The following is a 24,670-nucleotide window of genomic DNA, read 5'->3' as shown; positions in this document are numbered from 1 at the left end:
GGGTCCAGGTCGGAGAAGAGCAAAGGCCTCATCAGTTTTGCCCTGGTGGGTTTGGCTCAGTAGTTAGAGCATGGGCCAGAGGACCAAAGGGTCTCAGGTTCAATTACTGGTCAAGGACACATGCCTCTGTTGTGCTTTGATCCCTGGCTCTGGTCAGGGTCATGTAGGAGGCAACCAATTGATGTTTCTCTCTCTCCTTCTCTTCCACTTTCTTTTCTTTTTTTTTATCCTCACTCGAGGACATTTTTATTTTTTATTTTTTGTTCAGATAAGAGTGGGAGGGAGAGAGAGGAAGAGAGAGAGGAAGAGAGAGGAAGAGAGAGAGAGAGAGAGAGAGAGAGAGAGAGAGAGGAACATCCACGTGAAAGGAACACATCGAGTGGCTGCCTACCGCATGACCCAACCAGGGCCGGGGACAAACTGCAACCAAGGTACATGCCCTTAGCAGGAACCGAACCCCAGTCTCTCTGGACCACATACTGACACTCTAACCTCTGAGCCAAACCAGCCAGGGCTTTTCCACTCTGTCTTTCAATGAAAATATTCTTGGGTAAGGATTAAAAAAAATCAGTCTTTATCTTGAGGGTAGTGGGATAGACTTGAAATCTTAAGTAGAGAAATGAGTTTGCATTTTAAAAAGGTTCTGTGCCTGAAGATGGGAGAAGGAATTGGAGGGACGGAAAGCACCAGGGCTATGACCAGACGGCTGATGCAGCGATCAAGGCGAGACGACGGTGGTCTGGGTTGGGTAGAGGAGAGAGTCTAGGGCTACTTAGGAGGTTTGAATTAAACTGGCCTGACTTGTTGATGGGTGGATAATGGTAGAGAAGAGTCAAAAGGATGAGGTCCAGGCTTCTGGCGTAGGCAACAATGTACACAGAGTGTAACAAGGAACCCAAGAAGAAAAGGGTTGATGAAGGTGGGTGGGGAGAAGGTGAGTTTGGTGTTTGAAATACTGGCAAGAGAACCAAGTAGTGATTTTTAGTAGGCAGGTGGACAGATGGGTCTGGAACCCTATCTGTTTGGAAGACAAAGCATTGGCATTGGTTGTAACATGCTTGGAAGTGAGTGAGGCAACCTGGCCAGCCTTTAGAGGGAAAACAGGGCTCCAGAGAAGCCAGCATTTCAGGGATGAGGACACGAAGAGAAACCTTCAAAGGAGGCAATGGAGGGACGTATATGGAGTCACAGGACCAAAGGAAGTGGTGTTTCATCAGGGAGCAAGTGGCCATCATGTCACACACCAAGGAGTCAAGGAAGATAAGGACTGCAACGTGTCCCTGGCCCCGGCAACAGGCAGTCTGTGTGTCCTCAGTGAGAACAGCGTTAGGGAGGCGAGGCAGACGGAGCTGAGGAAGAGGGAGCAGGAGGTGAGTGGGGACAGGCTTTCAAGAACTTGGGCTGTGTCAACAGCTAGACGGAGATGTGGGGTCTCGAGAGGGGTGTGTGTTTGAGAAGCTGACACTCAAACAGGTCATGTGTCGAGACGGAGAGGTGAGAGATCTGGGAGGGGGCAGTCTCCACTCCAGCTGGGTCCCTGAGCAGAAGGAAGGGACGGCCAGGGACACCCCTCTTCCCTAATGGAGTGGAAGGGGAGATAAAGTGGATGCTGGGAGTTCACAGGTCTGGTGGCCTGAGAGCTTCTGGTCATTTATGTTCTGCTGTTCAAATAGTGACAGTGGACAGGACAAGAATATTCTTGTTCTTCCTCAGTGTAAGGAGGGAGGTGGTCAGCAAGGGCAATGGAGAAGAAGACAGAAAAGGGCTGATTTTTCCGTAGTGTGGAATTTTACCTACCAGACAAGGACATTCAGTTCTAGTCCCAGTATTGCCCCCACTCATTATACTGAGCCCTGTGCATAATGAAGAGGTACCAAGCTCTCTTCATGCTGAAGGTGAGTCCTTCTCAAGGCACAGATAACAGACTGCATGGATAGTTTTAAGAAGAAAGAGTTAGACAAACACTTGGTGAGGGGAGAAAGGTATACTTTCCAAGAAAGAGTATACTGACCTCATCTGAGTTCTGAGCCCAGAGCTAAAAGCACAGGAAAGGAGGAGATGAATATGGCTCAAACGCAAATCAGAGAGGAGTCAAGAGAGGCTGGCTGCGGCACCTGTCTGGGAAGAGTGCTATGTGAAGGAAAAGGAAGCAGGAGGGATGGTGGAGTCAGGAGGAAAAGAAAGAGCACGAGATGAGACGCACAGAATTACCCGAGAGACCAGGTCAGAGGTACCCTCGCTGGCCAGATTCTGCTTCAGTAGACTGAGTTTCTTATTTGCATTTATCTGAAGTATATTCTATTTGCACTGCAGGCCCTTTTGGCAAGCTTTCGAAATCCTTTCTCTCAAGGAGGAATTTTGCTGGATGCAATTTCACAGTAAACAGATCTTGTGGAATTTTAAACATATGACCTTGTCGATAGGGGCTGAAGGCCTCAAGACTAAGGCGGCTTTCTGCACAGCTCTGCTCTCTGGGCGAGCGACTTCTGAGGCGGACAACTGCCGTGCAGGCCACCTGGGGGCTGGGCCAGAGAGACTTTCCGGCCTGTAGACAGCGAGGGAGGGAGGACTGTGTGGAGAAGCTGCAAAATGCTCTAAAATACAGATTTGAAGCTTAGGAATGACTTTAAACTATTCGGATACAAAGCATCCTAACGGGCTTGGAAACGTAGTCATGAACTATTTTGATAACTAAGTCAAACCTTACAAGGACAGCAGGAAACGTCTCCCCACCGCCAAGTGTGAGGGCTTTCACCTCAGACCACTGCAGCCGCGGTGCCTTTGGGCAGGCAGGTTCATGTAGGCATGGTGACATGGTGACACCGCACATCACTCCTCCCTGCTTTGTGTCGCAGGCCTTTTAGGACATTAGTGAGAACCACTAAACGTAGGCGCAGACAGGCACCCCACCTGGAGCAGCCTCGCCACCCAGGATCACTGTTAGCAATGCAAACTATTCTTTCCCTCTGCTCCCGGGGCTGAGCACGCCTGCGGACGAGCCCTCAGGTTCAGTGTGGAATCATGACTGCTGTGTCCACCGTCAAGATTGAGTGTACGTGGCCCTAACAAACATGGATGGACCTCTTGACCAAAATCATTCAAAACATGATTCTGTCCCAAGAACAATGAGACAAGCAGACAGAACAGTCTTGGAGCATTCTGAGACGATGTCTACAAAGCACAGGACAGGTTAGGCACAGACCGAGAGACAGGTGATAATCCCTAGAATATCAGCTAGCTAACTGTCATTTGGGGGACAACTGAACAAAGCTGCTGAAACATGTGACAGAATCGGAGTGGCTACACGGAGCGCATTACAGAAACTCTGCACAAAGAGAGGCCAGGTGACCGCACTCGACTTGCCTGCCAAGGACCAGACAGATCATCTCCAAATACCACAAACAGGGATGTGTGCTGACTGCGGGTAAACCCCTCCCACACTTGCCAGCCCTGGTAACGAGATATACTGCCATTAACGACACAAGAAGTGTGCCACGTGACTTAGAGACAAGACAGCCCAAGACCCTGAAACCTCACCGTATGACATTTCTAGATGTAGGTGAACGTGCTGGGGCTTTGACAGTGGCTTTATGGTTGTGGGAATGGCGAGCTGAGACCAAGACACACGTTGCATTAAGGATTTCGCAATGGGCCAGTTTATGCCGGACAGTGATCTCACAGTGCGAGGGAGATTCTTGATATTCCTGTGAACCATCTTTCGCTAAAGCTAACACACACACATATATCTATATCTATATCTATATCTATATCTATATCTATATCTATATCTATATCTATATCTATATCTATATCTATATCTATATCTATATATGACCTACAAAGGCATCCTAATGTGACACAGCATGACAGACGCATTTGTCAAAGTTTGGCATTGTGGATCCCAGGCATCTGACAAACTGTCACCTTGCTTCACACCCATCTTTCTGAGGAACACTGAGAATCAAGTCATATGCTTTCCTGATAGAACCCTATGGAACCTGGGCTCAAGCCCAATTTGGAGAAGAAGAAAGTGTCTACCAGCAATAACCAGCTTTCTCAGCACCTCCTCCCTCCTGTTGAAAGTCAGCTGTCACTTTTGCCCTGAGATAAGTCTGTCAGCTCACCTGTTCCAACATGTCCTTGGGAAGATCTTCCTGCTCGTCCATGGTTAGAATCGCCCGTTTGATTTCATCATTGGATAATTTCAACCTGAAGAAAGAATATCGTATTTTGTAGTTAACGATACTGGCTTGAGTAGTACAATTTAATGGACGATAATTCATTTTGCTACTCCAGCTGCTGATTTTCAAATACCGTTTTGCTCAAAACCTCTCAGTGGAAGCTTATTTCCTAACAATACTGCACCTAAAAATAGTATTTTGAAACTGCTCTAACATTCTTTCAGGGCTCTGTAATGCTCTGCTGACACAGCGAACAAAGCTGTTATGTTCTATCCTTTCGTTTCCTTGAGCCAGGGACTGGCAGCGAGAAGCAGGGGCTACGCCCACACACCATTTTCCCGACTCTGCACGACGGCAGGTGCAAGAGGAGAGCTGGGTCCCTCGTTTCGTTGTATATCAGGAGTGTTGACAGCTTGCTGTCATATTAAAAATGGATTTAAATAGTTTAGAATCTATGTTGTTAAAACACTGAACAATAGTTAATATAAAAAATAAAGTGTACAAGCACTTCATAGTTGAGGAATTTTCACATTATTTCATCAGAACTTCAAAATCACTGTGACGGTCTTTTTTTTTTTTTAATAGAGGAAGAAACTGAGCCTCAGAATAGTTAAGAAACTTGCCCATGGTCAAACATATAGAAAGTGGCAGTATCTCACACAAACCCAACATTTTTGATTGCTAATCCCAAGTTCATTTTATAAATATTGCTTACTTAATTAATATCTCATAGGGAAGGATTTAAGCAAAAACACAAATCTGTTTTCTATCATAAATTTATATGATTTACTTATTTAATTAAGGATTTATGTCTTGCTTATGTCAGGCACCAAAGTGTTTACTGTAAAGGGTTGTGAAATTAAAACATACTCGTAAAAATGTGTCTTTAGTAGACACAACCAATAGTCATAACCAGGGCAAAGTGTCTTAATTACATTATTAGCTGTAAACAACAGAGTCATTCTTTTGTTTTATTTGTAAGCATTCGACACAGACTTACTTGAAAAATCACACTTCCTTACAAACTACCAGTAATGTGGCATATTAACTTCATTTGCTCTGTTCTAGTTTATGATCTCCAAAAAGAGTAATATTTAGGACTAGAGAGAAAGACATAGACACAAACATAGAGTGAGATGTACAGCCCTCACATCTAACATCTGAGACGGGATTTGACATCAGACAGGCTGGGCCTGTCCTGGCTCTGACACTTCTTGGCCAGAGTGACCTTGGAAACGTGTTTCTTTAGCCTCAGTTTCCTCATCTATAAAATAGGGATAATAACTACATTTAAATAAAGGAGTGGGTGTGTGTGAGTGTAAACTTTAGCATAGTACCTGGCCATAGACAGGCTCAACACAATGCAGGTGTACTCTCCAAGGCAGACTCTTCTACACCAGAGAAAAGGGCAGCGGTACTTATGTAACCTTCATTGTCACATGCAGTTATTTGATCATTAAACAGCACTTAGCAGGGTTATTGTGAACACTTCCCAAAGTACTCTCATACCCATTATTTCACCATAGCCTCCTCTCTGCATACACTACCCATTAGGCCTGGGAGTATTAAAAAAGAATTAGAAGATGTAGTGTTTATTTTAAAGGTGGGTATAATGTTTGGGAGAATCAAATGATAAGCTGAGACACTCAAGACACAAGCGTACGCAAAGCATGCGTGGTTACGGTGTTCTCACAGATACACGAGGGCGCTGGATGAGAGTGGGGTGCACACAAGGGCCAAGGAGGAGGAAAGAACACCAGAGAGGAGCCCACTCTGCACACCTCTGGCTTGTCCTTTCCTCTAGATTTTGATGTGATCTTGCTAAAACCATTCATCCCGCCATTTAAATGGAACGCTGTCTCATGTGCCAATAAGTAGGATGAGGAAGAAACAACAATACACACAGAGTTGAAGAAACAAGGCCCATTCTATCGCCTGGTCCTAACCATCAGAACTGGGCCGTGGACAGCAACCCTGGACCTGAGCAGATTTCCAGACTGGGTTAGTCATCCTGGGGACAGTCAGTGCCCCATAATCATGATGTGCACTAGAACAGCGTGGTGGAAAAGCCCCAAACCTAAACAGAACAGCTAGGCAAGTTGGCACGGGTAAAATGAATGATGGAAAAAACTGTACCCCAGCCTCAAGGGCTCCACTGGACAGGCCTTGGGCAGCCCTAGGTCCAGGACGCCAAAGGCTCTGCAGCCAGTTAAGGGCAAACACCACGGTGCGGCCCTGCCAGGCCGAGGAGGAGAACTTAGGGAAGGTTGAAACTGCCACTAATGAAAACCAACTGGCTGTGGAAATGTTTCTAGTCATCATGAGAAAAGCCTGCTTACAAGAAAAAAATAAATTAGTTCTCTGTCCTTTTCACACAGAGTTGAAGAAACCACTTTATGGTGCAGTTCTGCTGAGTCCTTCTGTTTTGCATTTAAAAGAAAAGGAGTTGAAAATCAGAGTGAGAACAATCCTTGAAGTATCAGATTTGCATTTCATTAGCTCCCCATATGGAGTGCAGAACTTCTTGCTTTTGAAATTGTATATATTTATGCTCCTCAACAACCTCCCCCGCCCCTCAGGCTGTCTGGACTAAACACCAGCTCTAATTCATAACAATTTTGGTTTCTCTTAATGTGGTCCACAAAGAGACTCGAAACTTTAATGGATAGTACTTAAGAAAATCTACCTGTCAACGTACCGCCTTGCACGTGGCCTGGTGGAGCAGACAAAGAAGCTATACCTTTGGGGAAAGAGGAGAAGGGTATGCTGCCCTCCGGGATGGTTCCATAGGTTGCTGAGTTCTTAGTATCATCTGTCATCCACAGAATGAGCTGCTAATCTCTGTAATTTAAGGACCCTAGCAGTTCTAACCTTTTAATTGCTTTTAAAGCTTGGCAGCGGTGTTCTGGTGTGCTGGGGGGTGGCAACTTCTAAGACATCCACTTCAACTTTCTTTAGCAGGCAGGAAACAAACTGGCCATTTAAAAACAGTATTTAAATCTACCTTGCTTTACTCAAGTATTTAAAAAATGTGCCAAGAGAATTGGAATATCCAGGCGTAATTACAATAAGTCAGGGAAGGATGGCTACATCGGCTTCAGCTCTGCTTCAGTGGATTTAAGCCAAATCCTCCTACTTTAAAGTAGCTTTTTGTGGTTTACTACCCCCCGGCTGCCGTGTTAAGTGAGCATCTGGAGAAAAGAATGGCAGGACACTTCATAAAAGTGTTTTTTAGGTGGGTTCATTTTGCAATATAAGCCAGCTTCCAAGTTTCTTCCTGTCTTCTGTATTTTTTTCCCTTTTTGGAAGGGAGAGGTCTGTTTTGGGGAATAAGGCAGAGAGGATTTCGGATTGCCACACGCCGCCTACAGACACGCGGTAGGAAGCTGCTCACTCTGCCTGTGGCCTGAGGAATGGGTTCTGCCGCCACACCCTACTCAGGTCTGTGAAAGGCATGGTCCCTGGTGGCCTGGAGCTTCTAATTCAAGCTCCTACCTTCCAGGCACTCTTCCTAGGAGCTAAGAGTGACCCTGGCCACTCATGCTGTGAGCACGTAGAGAGGGACTGTACCTCCCCCTTGCTCGGTCCCTGGGATGGGAAGGGCATTCTTTCTGTCCGTCTGCTCAGCCCCAGGTGAGGCTGTGGCAGGTGTCTCTGACCAAAGGGCCCACTGACTTTTGCAGTGTGTGTGGGTAAGGAAGAACTTTTAAGGATAATCAAACACCGCAGACATGCACTCATTACAATGGAATACACCACAGACTTCACTGTGGTGAAATCTGATGTAATGACTGCACTGCTGGGAATTAAATTCCTAGTCAGCAAGATAAGAAACAGAGAGGGCTGCCACCCTTTGGGAATGAAATAAGCAGAAGAGAAGAAAGATAGTAAATGTGGAAAGGTAAGAAATCTTGACAGCAACTTGGAAACGTTCCTATTCATTGTCCCCATGCACAAGTCTCCACGTCCTGTTCGGGGTTCCTTTGCCTCTCTCAACTCTGTCTCTCCTCAGGCCTCACTTGGGCAAAAGACAGAGCCTCCCACCTCATGGCTGCCTTTGCCTCCAGTTCTTGACCCATTCCAACCTATCCTGCAAACCTCAGAGATCACACTCGCAACCTTATTAAAACAAAGTGATCTCCTGAACAAACTGCACCGATCTGCGATGCCCCGGGCACACGCACAGGCCGACTGAGCAGCTACCACACGCAGGCATCCGGCCAGGTCTGATTCTCACGAGCTCACTGCCAGGCTGCCCCACTCATTATCTCCATTTTGATGGAGGAGGAGGGGATGGCTCCGTCCTGGGAGGACTCATGCTCTCATAGAGGCACCAGGCACGGACTGCAGGCTCTCCTGCCTGGTCTCGGTCAATCCAAGTGACAAAGGTCTGCTGCAGTCCCAGCGCTCTCTGTATTAGCAGCTTCTGCCCCTCGGCCCTTTCCTCCTGCGCACGCCCTTGGAACTGCCTCCGGCCCCTGCCCACCTAGCTGTCACCGCCCTTCCAGGCCCACTGTCCTAGTGAAACCCGTCGGTGTCCCGCTCACTTAGCTGAGCTCCTGTCTCCTTCCCGTCAGATCAGTCTGAGCCCTGAACTGCTCGCAAGTCACCTCGCCCGTGTCATCCACCTTCTCCAGTTGGCCATGAGCTTCCCCAGGCAGCAGTGCTATCGTAAGTGTGGGTACATCCTAGGACACCCCGCGAGGGCCAGGCAGATAGATGCCGCAAAGCGGCAACTCCCTAAGAGAAAGTACCCACCGTGCCCTCCCAGATCTCCTCCTGGGAGGCCCCGACCTCCTGCAGGGGCAGTAATGCACTGCGAGCGAAACAGGAAGAGAGCAAGGAGAACTGCCGACTGCTTACAGAAACTCAATAAAGACAAACAAATGAAACCTGCATGATTTCTCTTACCTGCACCACAGCACAAGGAGCATGTCAGCCCTGTGCTTCCCCGAGCAGAGTTCAAGCTGCCGGTCACTGAGCGGGAGAAAATGTGCTCAGGAAGCCTCTGGGAGGGAAGGTGTGGGAACCCGATCGACAGGGCTCAATTACCAGAGGGCCAACTGAGACCCCAAATTATTTTATGTACAATAGCTTTTAATTATGTACACTGTAATAACGAGTATTAATGATATTGAATGTTATTAGATAATCTAACCGACACGAGGCAAGGTCTTAAAACTGTCTTCCTGAGAGAGTTTAGACACATTCAAGTTCTAAGTCCCCTTAGGCTCTGACACTTTTGAGGTAACAAGGAAATTATATAGCACAAATATGGAACAATTCCTTCAATAACTAGTGTAAGTACCCTGGATGGCACCTAGTAGTGAGAATAATCTGTCTGTAAGGAGCTGGGTCACAATTTATACTCCTATGAGCACTTAAATACCGTGGAAATTCAGGAGTGACAGCTCCCTCTGTCAAATTGTTTTAAAGTATTCCTCTAGAAAATACAGAAAAAAATTCTAGAATTAAAAAAAATTTCCCCCAGATTTTCATTTCATTTGTCTGTTAAAAACGTTATCTGTAAAAAGATATTGGCACAGCCCTGGCCAGGTGGCTCAGTTGCTCGGAGCATCATCCTATACACCAAAAAAGGGTCGCAGGTTTGATTCCCAGTCAGGGTAGGTAGACAAGGCAACTGAGCGATGTTTCTCTCCCACATTGATGCTTCTCTCTCTCTCTCTCCCCCTTCCTCTCTCTCTAAAATCAATAAACATATTCTTAGGTGAGGACAAAAAAATTTGGAACAAAACAGACTGTATATACTACAGAAGAAAAATGAGAGACCTTCAGTTATTTTCAGTGGTATCTTCCTGAGCATGTGACCAGAGAGCAAAAGTGGGGATAAATCCAGGGCCCGGCCATTTACACAGCCTCCTTTCTTCCAGAGGCAGAAATGAAACGCTAGCGAACAGGACGGGTCATGTTACCTCACTAGTTGTATTAAAATTCAGGGATCTCACTAGGCTTCAATTTCTCTTTCACTAAAAGAAACATTTGGTCCCTGAAGTAATATATATCTGGCTACAATCAAGCTTCCATGCTGAAAACCAAGCAGTAGCTCTTTGTGTTAAAAGAAACTTACTCTAAGACCATCTAAAAACTCAGGACGACGACTTTCCCTCTTTGCTCTCCCTGAAAGAGAAGTGACCTTACACCAGCCTCAGTGCACACCCATTTTTTCTAGAATGTAACCAATGGGACCACACTTAAAGCCTCAAAGTTCAGGCTTCTTTACATCTTCATTCACCTAATAAAGCAGTAGGTATCTTTGCCTAAGGTGCAAGCTCCTTTTGGAGAAAAGAAGAAACCAGATCCAGACAGGCTACTAGAAATGCCCACGACGACCTAAAGCAACAATCAGATTCCAGGCTCCCACATTTCCTTTCTTCTTTTCAAGATCCAGGGTCGTGACGGTTCACTAATTATGAGAAAGATTTCTGAACAGGGCCGAATTAGATAAATTAGCATTTCATTGAGGTTTGAGATATACATATTCTTTTAGTTATAAAAATGTTCAGAAAGAGCATGACATCACATAAACTCAAAGTATATAAAGATGACTTTAGAAAGCAAAAGTGAAAAAGAAAAGAGGCTTCATCATTGGTCCCGATTCTGTGACAGTGTTACTCAACGGCCAAAATATCTCTGAGGCCAAGACATATAAATAAAAGCAAAGTCCATTTCACAGGCTATCTTGGAAAAAAACAACATACACAACAGTGACTTGGGAAGGTCTGCTTTTTAAATTGAGGAGTCTGTGGAAAGTAAACTCTAAGAAAGCAGGCGACCAACTCCATCACATTCCAGGAGGGAAGGCGCGCACCACAGCTGCCCTCGCCTTAGATGGGAGAGCCCGAAAACAGACCCATCCAGAGACCAGTTACCAGAACCAGTGGGAACGTGTGCTGCGGAGCCACACGGCAGAGAAGGTGGCCCTACCAGAAATGTCTGTTCAGCATCAGCAATACCTTGACAGGAGGATGTTGCAGTTCTGAGCCCTCCGACCATCAATCACCGAAAGCTCTTTGACTTTAAGTTTGGAACTCAGTGTGTCGTCGATGGCATCTGCTTCTTTCTGTAAGGAGCGTGAAAGAAATCCATCACAGTCAAATAGGGACAGTCCGACTTCAGACACATACTTTTCCTTTATATTTTCTGCACACACACACACACACACACACACACACACACACTCAGCAAAGCTGAGATGGGGGGGGGGCGTAGGGAGGTGGTAGAATTGACACAAAGACTAAAATCTAGTAGACAAAGGAAAATAATAAGGAAAGCTGACCACCCACATTTGAAAACGCATTATTTGGAAGAACAAAATGCTTCAAAGTTGAAGATGCTAAGCGTGCATCAATTATCAGTGAGTGTGCCCTCCTTTTGTCCCCAAACCCCTTTGGATAACAGACAGGACTGTCACTATGAATGAAGCTCTGCCGAGGCCTGCCATTGCCGGTCCGGCCACTTGCAGGGCACATTCACCCCAGAACCATTTGCATCCTGAGCACTCCAAAAGCTGCACAATAAAGATTCCCAAACGTCTTCATGTGCAACAGGAAGCTACGAAGCCCAGACGGTACCTTTCACTACCCTGGAGCCTGACGGACAGCTCAAGGGGAGGGGGCAGCCCAAGGCACTAGACGCCTGCGTTAACGAAACACGGCCTCTGTGCTGGCTGCTGCACAGAACGCTGTGAGCAATGATGGCCAGTCGTAGCTTAGGTGGGAGGCGATGAAACAATTATCTATAAGATACTGTTTGAGTAAGCTGGGCATCAAGGTAAAAACACACACCAACTTGGTAAATAGCAATTTTGATCTTATTAGAGGTCAGTATCCATTTAAAAAAAATGTAAGGAACCCAAGGAGCTGTGGAATTGTGTAACTGCTGAGGAAACAGACAGTGTGGAGTTTCTAGTAAGAGCGCCATGTGAACAAACTGAACCGCTGTCTTTGGTCGTGATGAGACTGCAGTTAAGAGCTGAAACCCAACTTGAAGTGACCTCAGCTCTCCGTTACACTGCCTGAACAAACGAGACTTTCCGAGCTCCTAGAGAGCCAGGAGTTGACGCGAAGCAAGGTTCAGGTGGTCGCTCACTTACCTGCTTGGAGTTACCGCTCACAAAGAAGTCCTACAGCCAGGCCGAGGCATGAGAAAGGCAAATCAGATACATGCAGCTCAGAAACCACAGCAACCAACAGGGGCAAGTCAAGATCAGGGAGGGGAAAGAGGCGACTGTGCCCCTAGGGGGGCCGTGAGGGTTAATGAAGATGAAAATCCTGGTTGAAACACAAGTAAGGGCGTGGTACTGAGCTTTGGGGCACACAGGGAAGACCATGTGCTGCACCTCATCTTCACTGGTGGAAAATCAAACTGAGGAAAGAAAGGACTTAAAACACTCCAGCAAGACTCAAGTTGGAAAAGGAACACATCCTGTTTGAAAGGCTCCAGGGACTCAACATGATTTTTACTTGAAGTAAAAAAAAAAAAAGAAAGCAATTGAATTAACTTAAGAAAATTATCCCCACTGTCATATACTACTATATATATATATTTGGTGGAAGTAATCCCTGTTTTCTTGTATCATAAGGGAGGATTATGAAAAGACAGAAGACTGGTTCAACAACACCCGTCAGCAGTATTGACCCTCAGTACCGTCCAGAGTCCAACAATGCCTGTAGGTGCTGCAGGGAGGGAAAAGACAGTAAGGGGTTTGTGTGGTGTGCTCCCACTGGGGACCCTGTCCCAACCGCCTCGGGGCTGTTTCAAGCACACAAAAGTCAACAGCCTCTTCTTGAAATAGCCCATGGAATCTTGGAATGAAGAAGAAAAAGAGGAAGAAGTAATTGACATGGTATGAGAAAGTCACAGCTTTCTTGGCATATTTTTGCCATGATGGAATGAATAGCGCTTTGGTGTGCAAAACACACCCAGCTTTCGGCCAACCGCTTGCACAAGCAGCATTTGCTCAGCGAATTCCTTCAGGCCTCACTGGTCCTGGCCGCCCCACCAAGGCCAGTTTACACAGATGAGCTGCTTCACATTCTTCTAGTGGGAAACAGTGTCCCCTCCCCTGGCTCCACCCAGACAAGGAGGATTGCTTTTCTAGAATGACATTTAAAAAATAATTTTGATAACCACGAGAAACCTTTCTTCTCCCTTGATGTCCCAGTTTTCTTTTGTCCTTGTGGTAATTTGTCAACTTTTCTACTCTAAGACTCCTTAGGACTCTTTTCCTGTAAAAGCAGCTTCTCCTTTCAAGGGCGGAAAACACGATGATGATGTGAACTCCGTGAGGTGTTGCCCTACTTTGCTCTCTTAAAGAAACAGGTTTATCTAGCCTTCAGAAAAGAAACTTCTAAGAAGTTCTCTAGCAACTCTCCATAAGTTCCCACCGTCAGGAAATTAAGACTTCTGACCTCTACTGCAGTGGGTATGGAATCAGACCACTATCGATAACTAGGCGTGTACTGGTGCTCAGTCCGTCCAGAAAAAGGGCTCAACAACTGGATTATTAGTGTGAAGATTAAATGTGATAATGCGTGTAAGCGTTTTGTACAGTACCTTACACAGAGCTATGAGCTCAATACTTGGAAGCTATCATAAAATGATCTCATCTTCCAAGCTGAAGATCGAGTCCTTTGTTTTCTCCTACTGTCCTGCTTCAGCTGAGACGAAGAGTTGGTCAAGACCTCCCACTGGTGAGCAGCAGCAGCAGTGAGGGTCAGTTAGTAGTTAAGGAATGTATCCATCTTTCCCGAGGTGAGGATGAGGAATGCCATGGAGAGTTTGGTTAACTGCTAGCCTTATGATTTCCCTTCTTTTAGGTTCCTTTAATCATCACATTTTAAATAAAATCACAAAGTTTATTAGATGGGGCATGGCAAAAATAACAATGTTTCCAGGCCTATTTCAAATAAGTCAACATTCTTTTTCAAACCTTAAATTCTTCACTAACTGGCTTGAACTGAACATGATAGAATCGTCTGTATTTGGCACCATCGAACAGGATGCCTGATTTTTCCAGATGATTTTTGGTGTAGAGCTTTGGGCAGGGAATATAAATAGGAAGTTGGGACTTGCATTTTCAGGAACTAGTGCTAACAGATTCCTATAGATAGGGTTCCACAATGAAATAATGACTCAACACTTCTTGGATAATAATAACTCTTACATGAATGGTTCTTAATTTTTGAGGTTGAGATTCCTTTGTAAACCTGATAAAAGCTGGGGATTCCTCTCCAGAAAAATGCATACACTAATATTTACATAAACCCTGCATTTGATTAACTCTTACCATGCAGTGAGGTTCTAGACCCTCTCCCTTATACTTGAATCTTAAGAAAAGCCATCATGCACAATTTTCTCTTTGGCGTTCATATGCCATAGCTAAGGGCCAAGATTACTGAAACAAATATCTTAAATCACATAAGTTTTCCATGTGAAAACTAGATATACAGGAAAATAAAAAATATAAAAAAATAGAAAGGGCCCTGACCAGTTTGGCTCAGCAGTTAGAGCGTCAGCCTGCGGTCCGGAGAGACCCAGGTTTGGTTCCCGCTAAGGGCATGTACCTTGGTTGCAGTTTGGCCCTGGCCCTGGTTGGGTTGTGCGGGTGGCGGCCACTTGAGGTGTCCTTTTTACATAGACATTTCTCTCTCTCTCTCTCCCTCTCTCTCTCTCTCCCTCTCTCCCCCTCCCACTCTATCTGAACAAAAAGTGAAAAAATGTCCTTGGGTAAGGATAAAAAAAAAAAGGAAAATGCTTTGAGTATTTATAAAAATCAGAAGATACCATCAAACGTTCCAAAAGGAACCCCAAGAATGATTTCTGCATTGCATATTGGCAGGAGAGATCAGACTGTGGAGCCCGAGAGGCAGTTACCCTTTGTTCCCTAAATCAGAGCAGAGAGGCTTTGAAAGATGATTCTATGTGCTGACAATAGGACCTGTAAAGAAGAGGTATCCGCAGGCAAACAGCAGGGAGGAGGAATGAAGACAGTGAGCTGCTAATTTATTACTACAAAGATAGGACTTCCTCTAGGTAAATGTCAAGTTTATTTCCCTCTGTCCCATGGCATGAATATGGAGAATTAATTTATAACATCTCAGGATAAAATTTCCCACAAAACCAACCAAGATGAATAGTGTTCAATTGTATCTGAAATAGTATTACTATGTAATGTGCTACATTATATAATATAGTAACCTTTTGTGGCTGGCCTATATATTATAGTTTTAATGAGAAAAAGAGGTTTTGAGATTCAAGAAATTGACTTTCAAATGAACCTTTGGAATGTGAGTCAGGGATACCTGCATGCTATCAAATTCCATTGGATGAGGCTTCTAAACTCACAGTCAGCTCTGCACACCTTTGATATCCACACTGAAAAAATCCTGAATAAGAACGGTCTTGTTCTTAAAACTTTAGTTAAAGAAAATCCTCTATAAAACCCAACCTTCCTAATGAATAAAACCATGGAATAAGAACAATGTGAAACTAAGAATTATGCCACTTGTACACCTGGCCGTGCCGCCTGTTTGGACAATGAATACACACTAGGCCATTTTTTATTAGCTGTGAAATGAGAATAATACTCACTTCATAGAACTGGTGTGAGGATCAAGATTAAAAATAAGTATAAGAGCTCCTTGAGAACTATACTGTAGGGTTGATGAGACTGGGAACTGTATATATCATATTCAGTACCCAAACTGATTATCAATTTTGATTATCATCTTTCAGTCTATCTTATGGTTATTTTTATTTAAAGATTTTCCTCATTTCTGCTTTTATACCACAAGTTGCATTGTAGGCCTGTGCAACAGTTTACTACATTTGCATCAATCTGAAGTAGTTCATATACAAAGCAGACAGTATAACTATTTGGTTCTGCTTTTAATGATACAATGTTTCTCAAATCAGTGGAGCATGTCTTGTGCATATGTATGTACATATATTTATACAGAATTTCTCCTGAACATCATCAATCAGTGTTCACCTAAATTACACTGATCTGACCTGACCCCTCCATCTCCTTCTCTGCCGTGTTCCTGTCGCGAGCACGCAGACAGGGCACGCGGGAGCTCCTCTCCTCCCAAGAAACTGACTTGGCCAAACAAACTGGCTGAAGTACAGAGAGTTTGACCAGGGTTGTTTTTTGTTTGCTTGTTTGTTTGTTTGTTTGTCTGTTTTTACCTCTGGAGGGAAGAAAGAGGAGATACCATAAAAAAACCGGTTCCCAGTATTCACTTGGGAGTGGATAAGAAAGCGGTTCAAGTGTGATGACCATTCTCAAGTACTGTGCCAAGACTAAAATGAAAATGCATAGGTCTCTAACACTGTTTTCAGTCGTGAGACCAGGGGACATTCAATGACAGGTACCCCGTTTCCTTATTCTGTCCTACACCTTCCCACTAGGATGCCTGCATCTTTCGATTTTCTGTCTCTTGACATCCAATAAATTCAATTAATTGGCTCAAATTTCCTTCAGTTGGGAGGTATACTTATGGCTTTAAAATTGTCATCTCAAATTCTTGCACCAAGAGGAGAAACATACTTGAATCAAGCTGAGCAGGTGTGTTGAGATTTTTCTCTAGGAAGTGCCATTGAAAATGTCACAAATGATTCGACTTACCAGTGTACTTAGTGTTAAGTACAACTGAAATGTTCTGGTCTATCCTGACTGCAGTGACTACTGATTACTCAAACAGTGACAGGTTGCTAGGAGACAATTACCCACTTGCCAGGCTTTCTGCAGCCCTATCTCCCGGAGCTCTTGCGAACTGTCCACAGATTTGTCCCAGAGCATTTTGGCAGCATCCTTCTGCACCTTCTGCTGAAAGCCAGTTAATTATGAGTCTTGTAAACTTGGGTCTTTCAGCCACCTGCCTTCATAATAAATCCAACCACATGCTCGGACTTGAATAGCATCATTTGGAATAACTGCTGTTTTCCCTTCCCTTAATTTACTTCCCAAATCCTCACCTTCAGCAACCAGAATGGACCAGTATTAGCGATTGAAACTAAAGGAGGAAATCAATGGGTCATGTAATGAGGTCACAAAATTATTTGAATCTACCAGGAAATCAGCTAAAATGCCCTAAGACTTCACGTCAAGGCCCAGAGAATACCTTGCAGCCAACCAGGCACGAGTCTGCACTGAGCACCTGCTGTGCAAGGGCTCTGACACACCCTTTATTTGAAAGTCAAGTGTCTTGCTTCCCACTGGACAACGCCTCCTCTTCCCGTTCATTCCCTTTAACGGTGTGTACGACACTGCACACGTCTGCCTTCCTACCTACAGGCGGCCCCAGCTAATCCTGTTTCAGGGCTATGCTGCCAGGACAGCAACCACTTAAGGTTTTATACTTTTCTAAAACATCATTAACACGCACTGCAGAGAAGCTTTCCCTCTAAGTGAAAATATTCTGGCTAAAGGTCATACCACATTTTCTTTTCAACTGTAGGTGTATCAACGGCCATTTTGAAAATAAAACCTCTCAGCTTTTGTTTCTCCCCCAGCCTCAGGCACCTTCTCCCTAGGTGCTCGGTAGTTCTGTCTTGAGATACTACTCTTTCTTAGGAAGCAGGACAAGCCTGAGCAGACTAGGAAGTGTGCTGCTGGTCTGAGGACGCCCCACCCTGGGCGTGGTTCATTCGGGAGCTAAGGGCTTCCCCGGAAAGGGCCCTGTGAGATGGAGGCATCCCTGTGTTCCTGTTTAAGATGCACTCTGCTCTCCTCATTTCTCTCCCCCGGTCATACTTAAGAATCTTCCTTCTCACACTTGGGGACTTAACTTTCCCCTTCCCAGATCTGACTGACTGTTCGGGACCCCGCTCCACCTTTCCCTGCTCTTCTGAAACTCTCTGAACCTAGCCACCTTGCTGTGACCTCTGCTGGTCCCCCCTCAAAAGGCCCTAAAACACCCTCTCAAGGAGTGAGAGGTTCCACGCAGAGGTGACTGTGGCTCACGAGGTCACACTGACTGCTTGGCCACGTAAGCACTAGGCCACATGCTCTCACGACTATCACAAAAGCTCAGCCAATGTTCAGAAGCTTCTCTGGTCTGAACTGTAATCACTGCCCTCTGTGTGCTTGCTCGGCCCCACATGAGTCAGTCATGTTCCTGACACAGTAAACACTCCCCTCTAGGATCTAGTTAGCTTCCAAGTTATAGTCATTTACCAACCCCTGTACTTCTAAAGGTTCCATCTACTTGAAAAAGCAGTTCAGTTCTGATAATAACCATTTGATATATATTTTTTCAAAGTCAGATAGACGAAATGGCTTCAGAAATAAACACTATTTTGACTAAGCACAGTGATAATAACATACAGAACTTCCACCAATGGAGACGAGGTCCTAGACACACACCAGGGCATGAAGCTCAATAACAAGGAGCTTATATACCTTCGGCATGTTCACACACACATACTGACAGGCACACACGTGTGGACACATACACCAAGCTGCTTTGCAGGAACATGCCAGGGTAGACCAAACAGCCCAGAACTAAGATGCCTATCATGTCGTGGTTATGGCAGGTGGCCCAGGGATCATGCACGAGGACATGTTTTTCCTTCTGTGGCATCTGGAAGGCACATGCTATTACCTGCTGTCTTTGGTAGGCAGAGAAAGTCCGTTCCAGGTCTTCAAGATCTAGAATTTTGAAGACTTTTGTATCATCAATTTCAGTCCATACTGTTCCTTCCAGCTTGTTCTGCAAACATGAAGTTAAGAAGTGCTAGGGTGTACAGTTATTCCCAAAAAGAACAGACGTGGTTACATTTTAACATGCTGTTGTCCCCAACTTTTCATCCTACCAGATGCTCCAAGTGAGCTGCTTCAAACAACGTGCTATTTATTTCAGAAGCTTTACCACTTAAACATCTGAGCTGGTGAGGAAGAGCCCACATTAGAAAATAAAGTCATTTACAGCTAGAACCGCTCCCCCTTCTGAGACAGCCCGTGAGCGGCTGGTACCGCCATCCGAGGACGAATGGAGGGGATGGCTTACCTCAGGCAGCTTGGACCAGTTGAAGGATTTCAGGGCGTTGGTGGGCTGAGGAATGTTTTTCTTCTTTAGTGCCAGGCCCAGTGGAGCACCAGGAGGTGGCATGATGCCCCCTAAGGGAGGAGGCCCTGGGGGAGGAGGAGGACCCCCCGGAGGGAGGGGAGGAGGTGGAGGAGGAAGCATTCCTCCTGGTAGAGGTGGCGGTGGGGGAGGAAGGAGAGACCCTGGCACAGAGGAAGGAAAGGGCCCTCCTGGGGCCCCAGGCGAGGGTCCACCTGGGATTGAAGCACAGACAGCCCTCTGCAAAGATACAAATAGGAGAAAAGAAGATCAACGGAAGAAGTAAATTCACTGGATGACTTTGAGAGTCTGATACTTTGCCTAAAACTGTAGAGAAATTCAGTCTGAGAACGTGGGTTTCCAGGGGCACTAGTTGGTGGACTCGGCTGGGTCCCTTTGTGATGGGCACTCTGGTGCTTGTCTGCAGAGCGTTCACAGGCCTCTCACTCCTGGAACCATCATCCAGTTTGGTTTTGATGGAATCAGTTTTCATTCTAAAAGGCTAATGCATTTCCCTTGCTAGGAGAGGACTGGTATTCAAAAACGTACACTCCAAATCGCCTCTGCTGCCCACCCTGTATGAAAGCAGAGGCAGCAAGTCTCACCACCACTGTGATAAACCCCGAGACGGTTCAGGTTTTATTCCCTCGTCAGGAGCTGTCTACTTAAGGCTGAGGGGCTCCAGGACACCAGTGAGGACAGAAGCCACTGTCCTTGGTCCTCACCCTGTTGAGCTCGTGGAGCTGGGCAGTGAGATCCGCCACCTGCTGCTTGACTTGCTTATGCTCAGTGGTCTCCTTTTCAAGTTTCTCTTTCATTTTATTTAAAGTCTGCATCATCTCCTCCTTCTCTTGGGTCTTGGCGTCACATTCTCTCTCTTTCTTCTCCAATTTCTGTTGTAGCTCATTGTGCTCTGCACAGGAAAACAATCAGACATGAAAACAAGGGACTCTTCAAAGCTGAAGCATTTTCTCTCAAAAGAAAACTGACTGAGGATTGGGAGGCTCTTTATTAGGTAAATATTATTCCTCTTCCCCACGAAGGGGAGCGACTTGCAGGCTCAATGGTGCTTGTACTTGGAGGGGCTTCAGATGAACAACCCTATTAGCGACAACATTTTGTAAAGGACGGGGAGGAGAACGGTGCCTGTTTGGTACTTGATTCAGAATCCTGCCACAGAAATGCCTCTTTACCTACACCAGAGAAAACGAACATTAAAAGGGCCTCTTTCACAAATGAGCAATGGGAAGGAGAGAGGCCCAGGGTTTATTACTAGGTCTTCTGGCTTGTGTCCAGCTAGCGGAGGGGCCGAAAGGGAGGGCCTTGCGCTGTGCGGCCCACTACTGCCTGCCGGGTGTCTGTCCCAAAGCAGTCCTTTCTCCCACCCCCTCAGAGGGCAACTTGGACTAGAAGAATTTTATGCTTCTGGGAAACACTTCTTAGAACTTGTGAAAGCAAATGTTATCATCTCGGCATTAAATATCTTTAGGGCAGTAGTACTGGCCGAACACGAGAATCACCACACTACGGGGAGGAGTGCTAGCAGCCCTCCGCGGTGTTAGACTTCCAGTCCTGCTATCATTTAGCCCGTGTTGTTTACTTTGCCAGTACGCCTGACTCAGCACTAATGGGAGTGACGAGCTTTGGAAAGAGGACTGATGAAGTTTAGGCCACAGAACTTTATTTCAATACTTGGCCCCAATTTCTGTTCTTTTTATATCAGTAAACCCACTAGAGATCTAACACACTGGGGCAGAGCTACACAGAATTAGTCTCTATGTCTGAATTTGATAAACACATTTAAAATGTTGCCTTCTCTATCCCTTACTTTTCCTCTTCTGAGTGCTCCAAAATCAGAGTTTGCAGAGAAGGGTTCAAGACACCAAAGTCCTTGCATTTTACCAGCCTTGGAATGAGGTGACCATTAACGCACTGGTACCATTTCGTGCAGTCAGACACATCTGCGAGCCCCTCCCTGTCTCCATTTCCTTCTGTGTCTCCCTTTCATTGCTCTTCCACAGCTGTAAGACTTGACTTGCCATCACCAGTCACGACCCTTTGACAAATCTGGCCTTGCCTCAGAACCACCTGGGAGAGTCACATCTCAGGACCCCCAGACCCCGTCCCAGGAAGTCTCTTCTGTAGGCTGAGGGTGGGGCTTAGGGACGTGTGGTGCTCCTTAGATGATTTTGATGTCATGCTAGGTTTGGGAAGCTCCAGCCTAAAGGATTCTCTCCACAAATGGCACCCACTTCTCACCCATTCGCTAAGCTTTGAGTCAGCATTCCCTGGTGTGCCGCACGGAGGGCATTCCCCACCTCTCAGGCGCAGAACTTCCTGTTTCCTCGTGGCCTCCACCCTCTGACTAATGCACCAGCAGTGCCCTCCTTAATACAGCTCGGCTACTTGAAGCTTCCAGAAAAGAATTCATTTTATCTACTACGTCTCCTTTCTCACTCTATCCTTGACCTCACTTGAAAACAGCCTGTCCTCCTACTGACCATGGCTATTTTCTCTTGTATCCCTGTGGCCACTGAAATCCTACCCAAGTCCCTACATTGATTGTGCAGCTAGCATGTGTCTGACACTATGCTACAGCCCTTACATTCCTTTTGTCATTTAACCCACAACAATCCTGTGATTTAGGTTTAATCTTCGTTTTACAGAGGAGGTGCGAGAACTGGACTTGGCCTACCCACACGAACAGGGGCAGAGCTGAGACTCAGCCCCGGGGCCAGCACAAGGCCCAACACATACAGACGCCCAGTACGTATCCCCTGAACGAGTGAAGTACTCCAAAGCTCATGTCCTAAGTTCTCTCCTCAACTTGTACACCCTAGTCTCCATCCTCTAAGGGCGTATCCCTAAATACCACTCACTGACCATTTTGGTATAACTTCTCTTTACCCTAACTTTTAGTCAGTATTCCTATTTTTTTCTACAGAAGTTTCTAGAATTTATTTATAGAAATGGATGTACAACCTTACTTCTGAATTCTTTTGAGGAACCTGAAATATTGCAGTACTTCACATTTCATGTTTTCCCCTGTTGGTGGTGGCCCTGCCTGTTGCTCAATGAAGAGGGTCAAATGTGACAAGAAGGAAGGAACTGCTTCAGCATCTCTTGGATCTTCTTTCCAACAGTGAGTATCGGGGTGAGTGCTCATTTCTGTTTGGTTCATCCTCACCCGAGGATATTTTCCCATTGACTTTTTTTAGGTAGGATGGAAGGTGGGGAGAGAAAGACACACATTGACTAGTTGCTTCCTGTACAACCCAGACCAGGGCTGAGGATCAAACCTGCAACCCAGGTACATGCCCTTGACCGGAATCGAACCCATGACCCTTCGGTCCACAGGCCGATGTGCTAACTGCTGAGCCAAACCGGCCAGGGCAGGGATGAGTGCTCTCGTATTTCACTGGTTGTGACTAACTAGGACAAGGAACAGGAAATCAATGAAGAGTAGCGGCTGGGAGTATGACTGTTTTCTCAAAGGGGCCAACTTAATTTGCTAATATTTTGAAGGAGTGGAGAAAGGTATATCCACTCTGTGAGTGGCTGGCACGGCGATGGGCACAAATGACCCTCCTGTCATTTGGTGCTCAGTGTTAATATCAAAGACCTACCCAAACACTTACCAATAGCTGGCCTGTTAATGTTTCGTAAACACATGTCTACAATGGTCAGTGACCCTCTGCATCATTTCTCTGTTTATAACTGGTGCCAAATTATGGTCATGTGAAGAATTGGACTTGTGAAACCCAATGCCCTGTGTTTCTCTTTCAAACTCGGGTAGTCCTTGTGTTCATTAGTACATTTCTGAAAACCCGGGGTGCTTTAAAAAGCAGCTATGGAGTGGGGGGTGGGTTGGGAAGATTGGTAGTTAAGAAAATTTGAATTAACAAATATTGAACAGTAAATATTTCAAGCTTTTCCAAAATATGTATATAGTTCCATTAAAAGGATAAAATTTGGGAATTAGCATGACAACTAAAATAGTTCAATTCAAGAAAAACCAGTACAAAATGCCCACAGGACATGAAAAAGACTTACACATTAAAGTCAATAAGCTGCATCAATGTAAATTTCTAAAATATACAGAAAGCAGAGTTCCCCAACAACCAATAACATGCTCTGTTTTCTTGTCAGAGCCTCATCACTTACCTTTTCTCATTTTTTCTGCTTGTTCTTTCCACTGCTTAACTTCATTTTCATTAACCAACCTGTAACAATTTAAGTACATTCATTACAAAAAACATAAAAGGCCACTGCTAAATGCATGCTCCCTCGGTGCAAACTAGTCCACCCCAGGGCAAACCCGCAGCATGCCTGAATCCCACTTCAGTTCAGATGAGACTCAGACATAATACATAAGCATATAAAGGGATTAATATTTGACCTCTAGAATATTTCAGTTCTCCCAGCTGCTATTTTAAAGTAGGATTAAAATAAATGTCTTACATTGTCACTATTATCTCACAGACAGCCAAATAAGAAGGAACTTACATCCGTACGACATTCTTAATATTAAAGTTTTCCAGAGGTGTGGAGTCAGGGTCCTGTCCTTTGTCATTCTGGATGACTATTTGCTGTATAATTCTATCTAGTAGTAGCCAGTACTGAACGGTGTTGCCGCTTCTCTTGTCTAAAAAAGAAAACAATGGTGGAAAATACTTCAGGTTATTTCTAAACTAGAACAGATATTTTTCAACAGTGGTCACCCGAAGGCCCAGCCACAGAACCAGAGAGATGTTTACATCTGTACCTACGCTTCCCAAAGTTCCGGAATTCAGACCTGTGATGATCATGTATCTGATTGAAAGGAGCTTTCTATCCCTTTCTAAGGGTGTTGCAGGCATATTCTTACTTTAAAAATCAAAGTAAGTTATGATTAATTTCACTCTGAGAACTTCACAACACCCCATGGGCTGTGTGGAGACACACTGGGATGTCACAAAACCAAGGACTGAAAAATCCCTGCTGTGCACCCAACCTAAGCAGCCCTGTTCAGAAGATACAGCTCTTTGGATGATGTCCAAACATTCAAAATAAGGGTCACAAACACTCACAAGGCATTTGGAGGCAGTGGTGCAGGATGGACATGAAGTGAGGGTAAGCTTCACTATGGGTCAGCCTCTTCCTGGTCAGCTCAAACATCTGAGTTGCACTTTTGGTGTCTATGTGAACCTATTTCATATGAAAGAGAAATCTAAGTCAACACCCGAGTTCCTCCATTCCCACAAGGCAAGGTAAGCAGAAGCTCATCCAAGGCAAACAGAAGCTCATCCTGCCACTTGGGGAGCAAGAGAACCGATGGGGCTCTGAGGTCACACCGCTCCGCCTGGACCCCCACGGTCACACCGCTCCGCCTGCACCCCACGGCTCACTGAAGAGAACCGA

General features: G+C 45.4%; 1 protein-coding gene across 4 annotated transcripts in view; it reads right to left on the bottom strand.

Moving 5' to 3' along the window:
- Positions 1–24,670, bottom strand: part of DAAM1 (dishevelled associated activator of morphogenesis 1) — a 154,593-nt gene that overhangs the window by 19,332 nt on the left and 110,591 nt on the right. For 3 of the 4 annotated variants that reach the window (XM_036260282.1, XM_036260269.1, XM_036260273.1), the window contains 9 exons: positions 24,340–24,457; positions 23,777–23,915; positions 23,435–23,493; positions 19,996–20,183; positions 19,214–19,510; positions 18,809–18,916; positions 12,295–12,324; positions 11,156–11,262; positions 4,125–4,209 (listed from right to left, as the gene is read on the bottom strand). In XM_036260282.1, the coding sequence (XP_036116175.1) occupies positions 4,125–4,209; positions 11,156–11,262; positions 12,295–12,324; positions 18,809–18,916; positions 19,214–19,510; positions 19,996–20,183; positions 23,435–23,493; positions 23,777–23,915; positions 24,340–24,457 (1,131 nt within the window). The remainder of the gene's footprint in view (positions 1–4,124; positions 4,210–11,155; positions 11,263–12,294; positions 12,325–18,808; positions 18,917–19,213; positions 19,511–19,995; positions 20,184–23,434; positions 23,494–23,776; positions 23,916–24,339; positions 24,458–24,670) is intronic. The other variant, XM_036260292.1, reaches the window with a different exon arrangement.

Source organism: Molossus molossus, unplaced genomic scaffold (assembly GCF_014108415.1).
Source record: "Molossus molossus isolate mMolMol1 unplaced genomic scaffold, mMolMol1.p scaffold_m16_p_1, whole genome shotgun sequence".
Taxonomy (NCBI): Eukaryota; Metazoa; Chordata; class Mammalia; order Chiroptera; family Molossidae; genus Molossus; species Molossus molossus.
The sequence above is the reverse complement of the archived record's forward strand: the minus strand, read 5'-3'. Positions and strand labels throughout refer to the sequence as shown.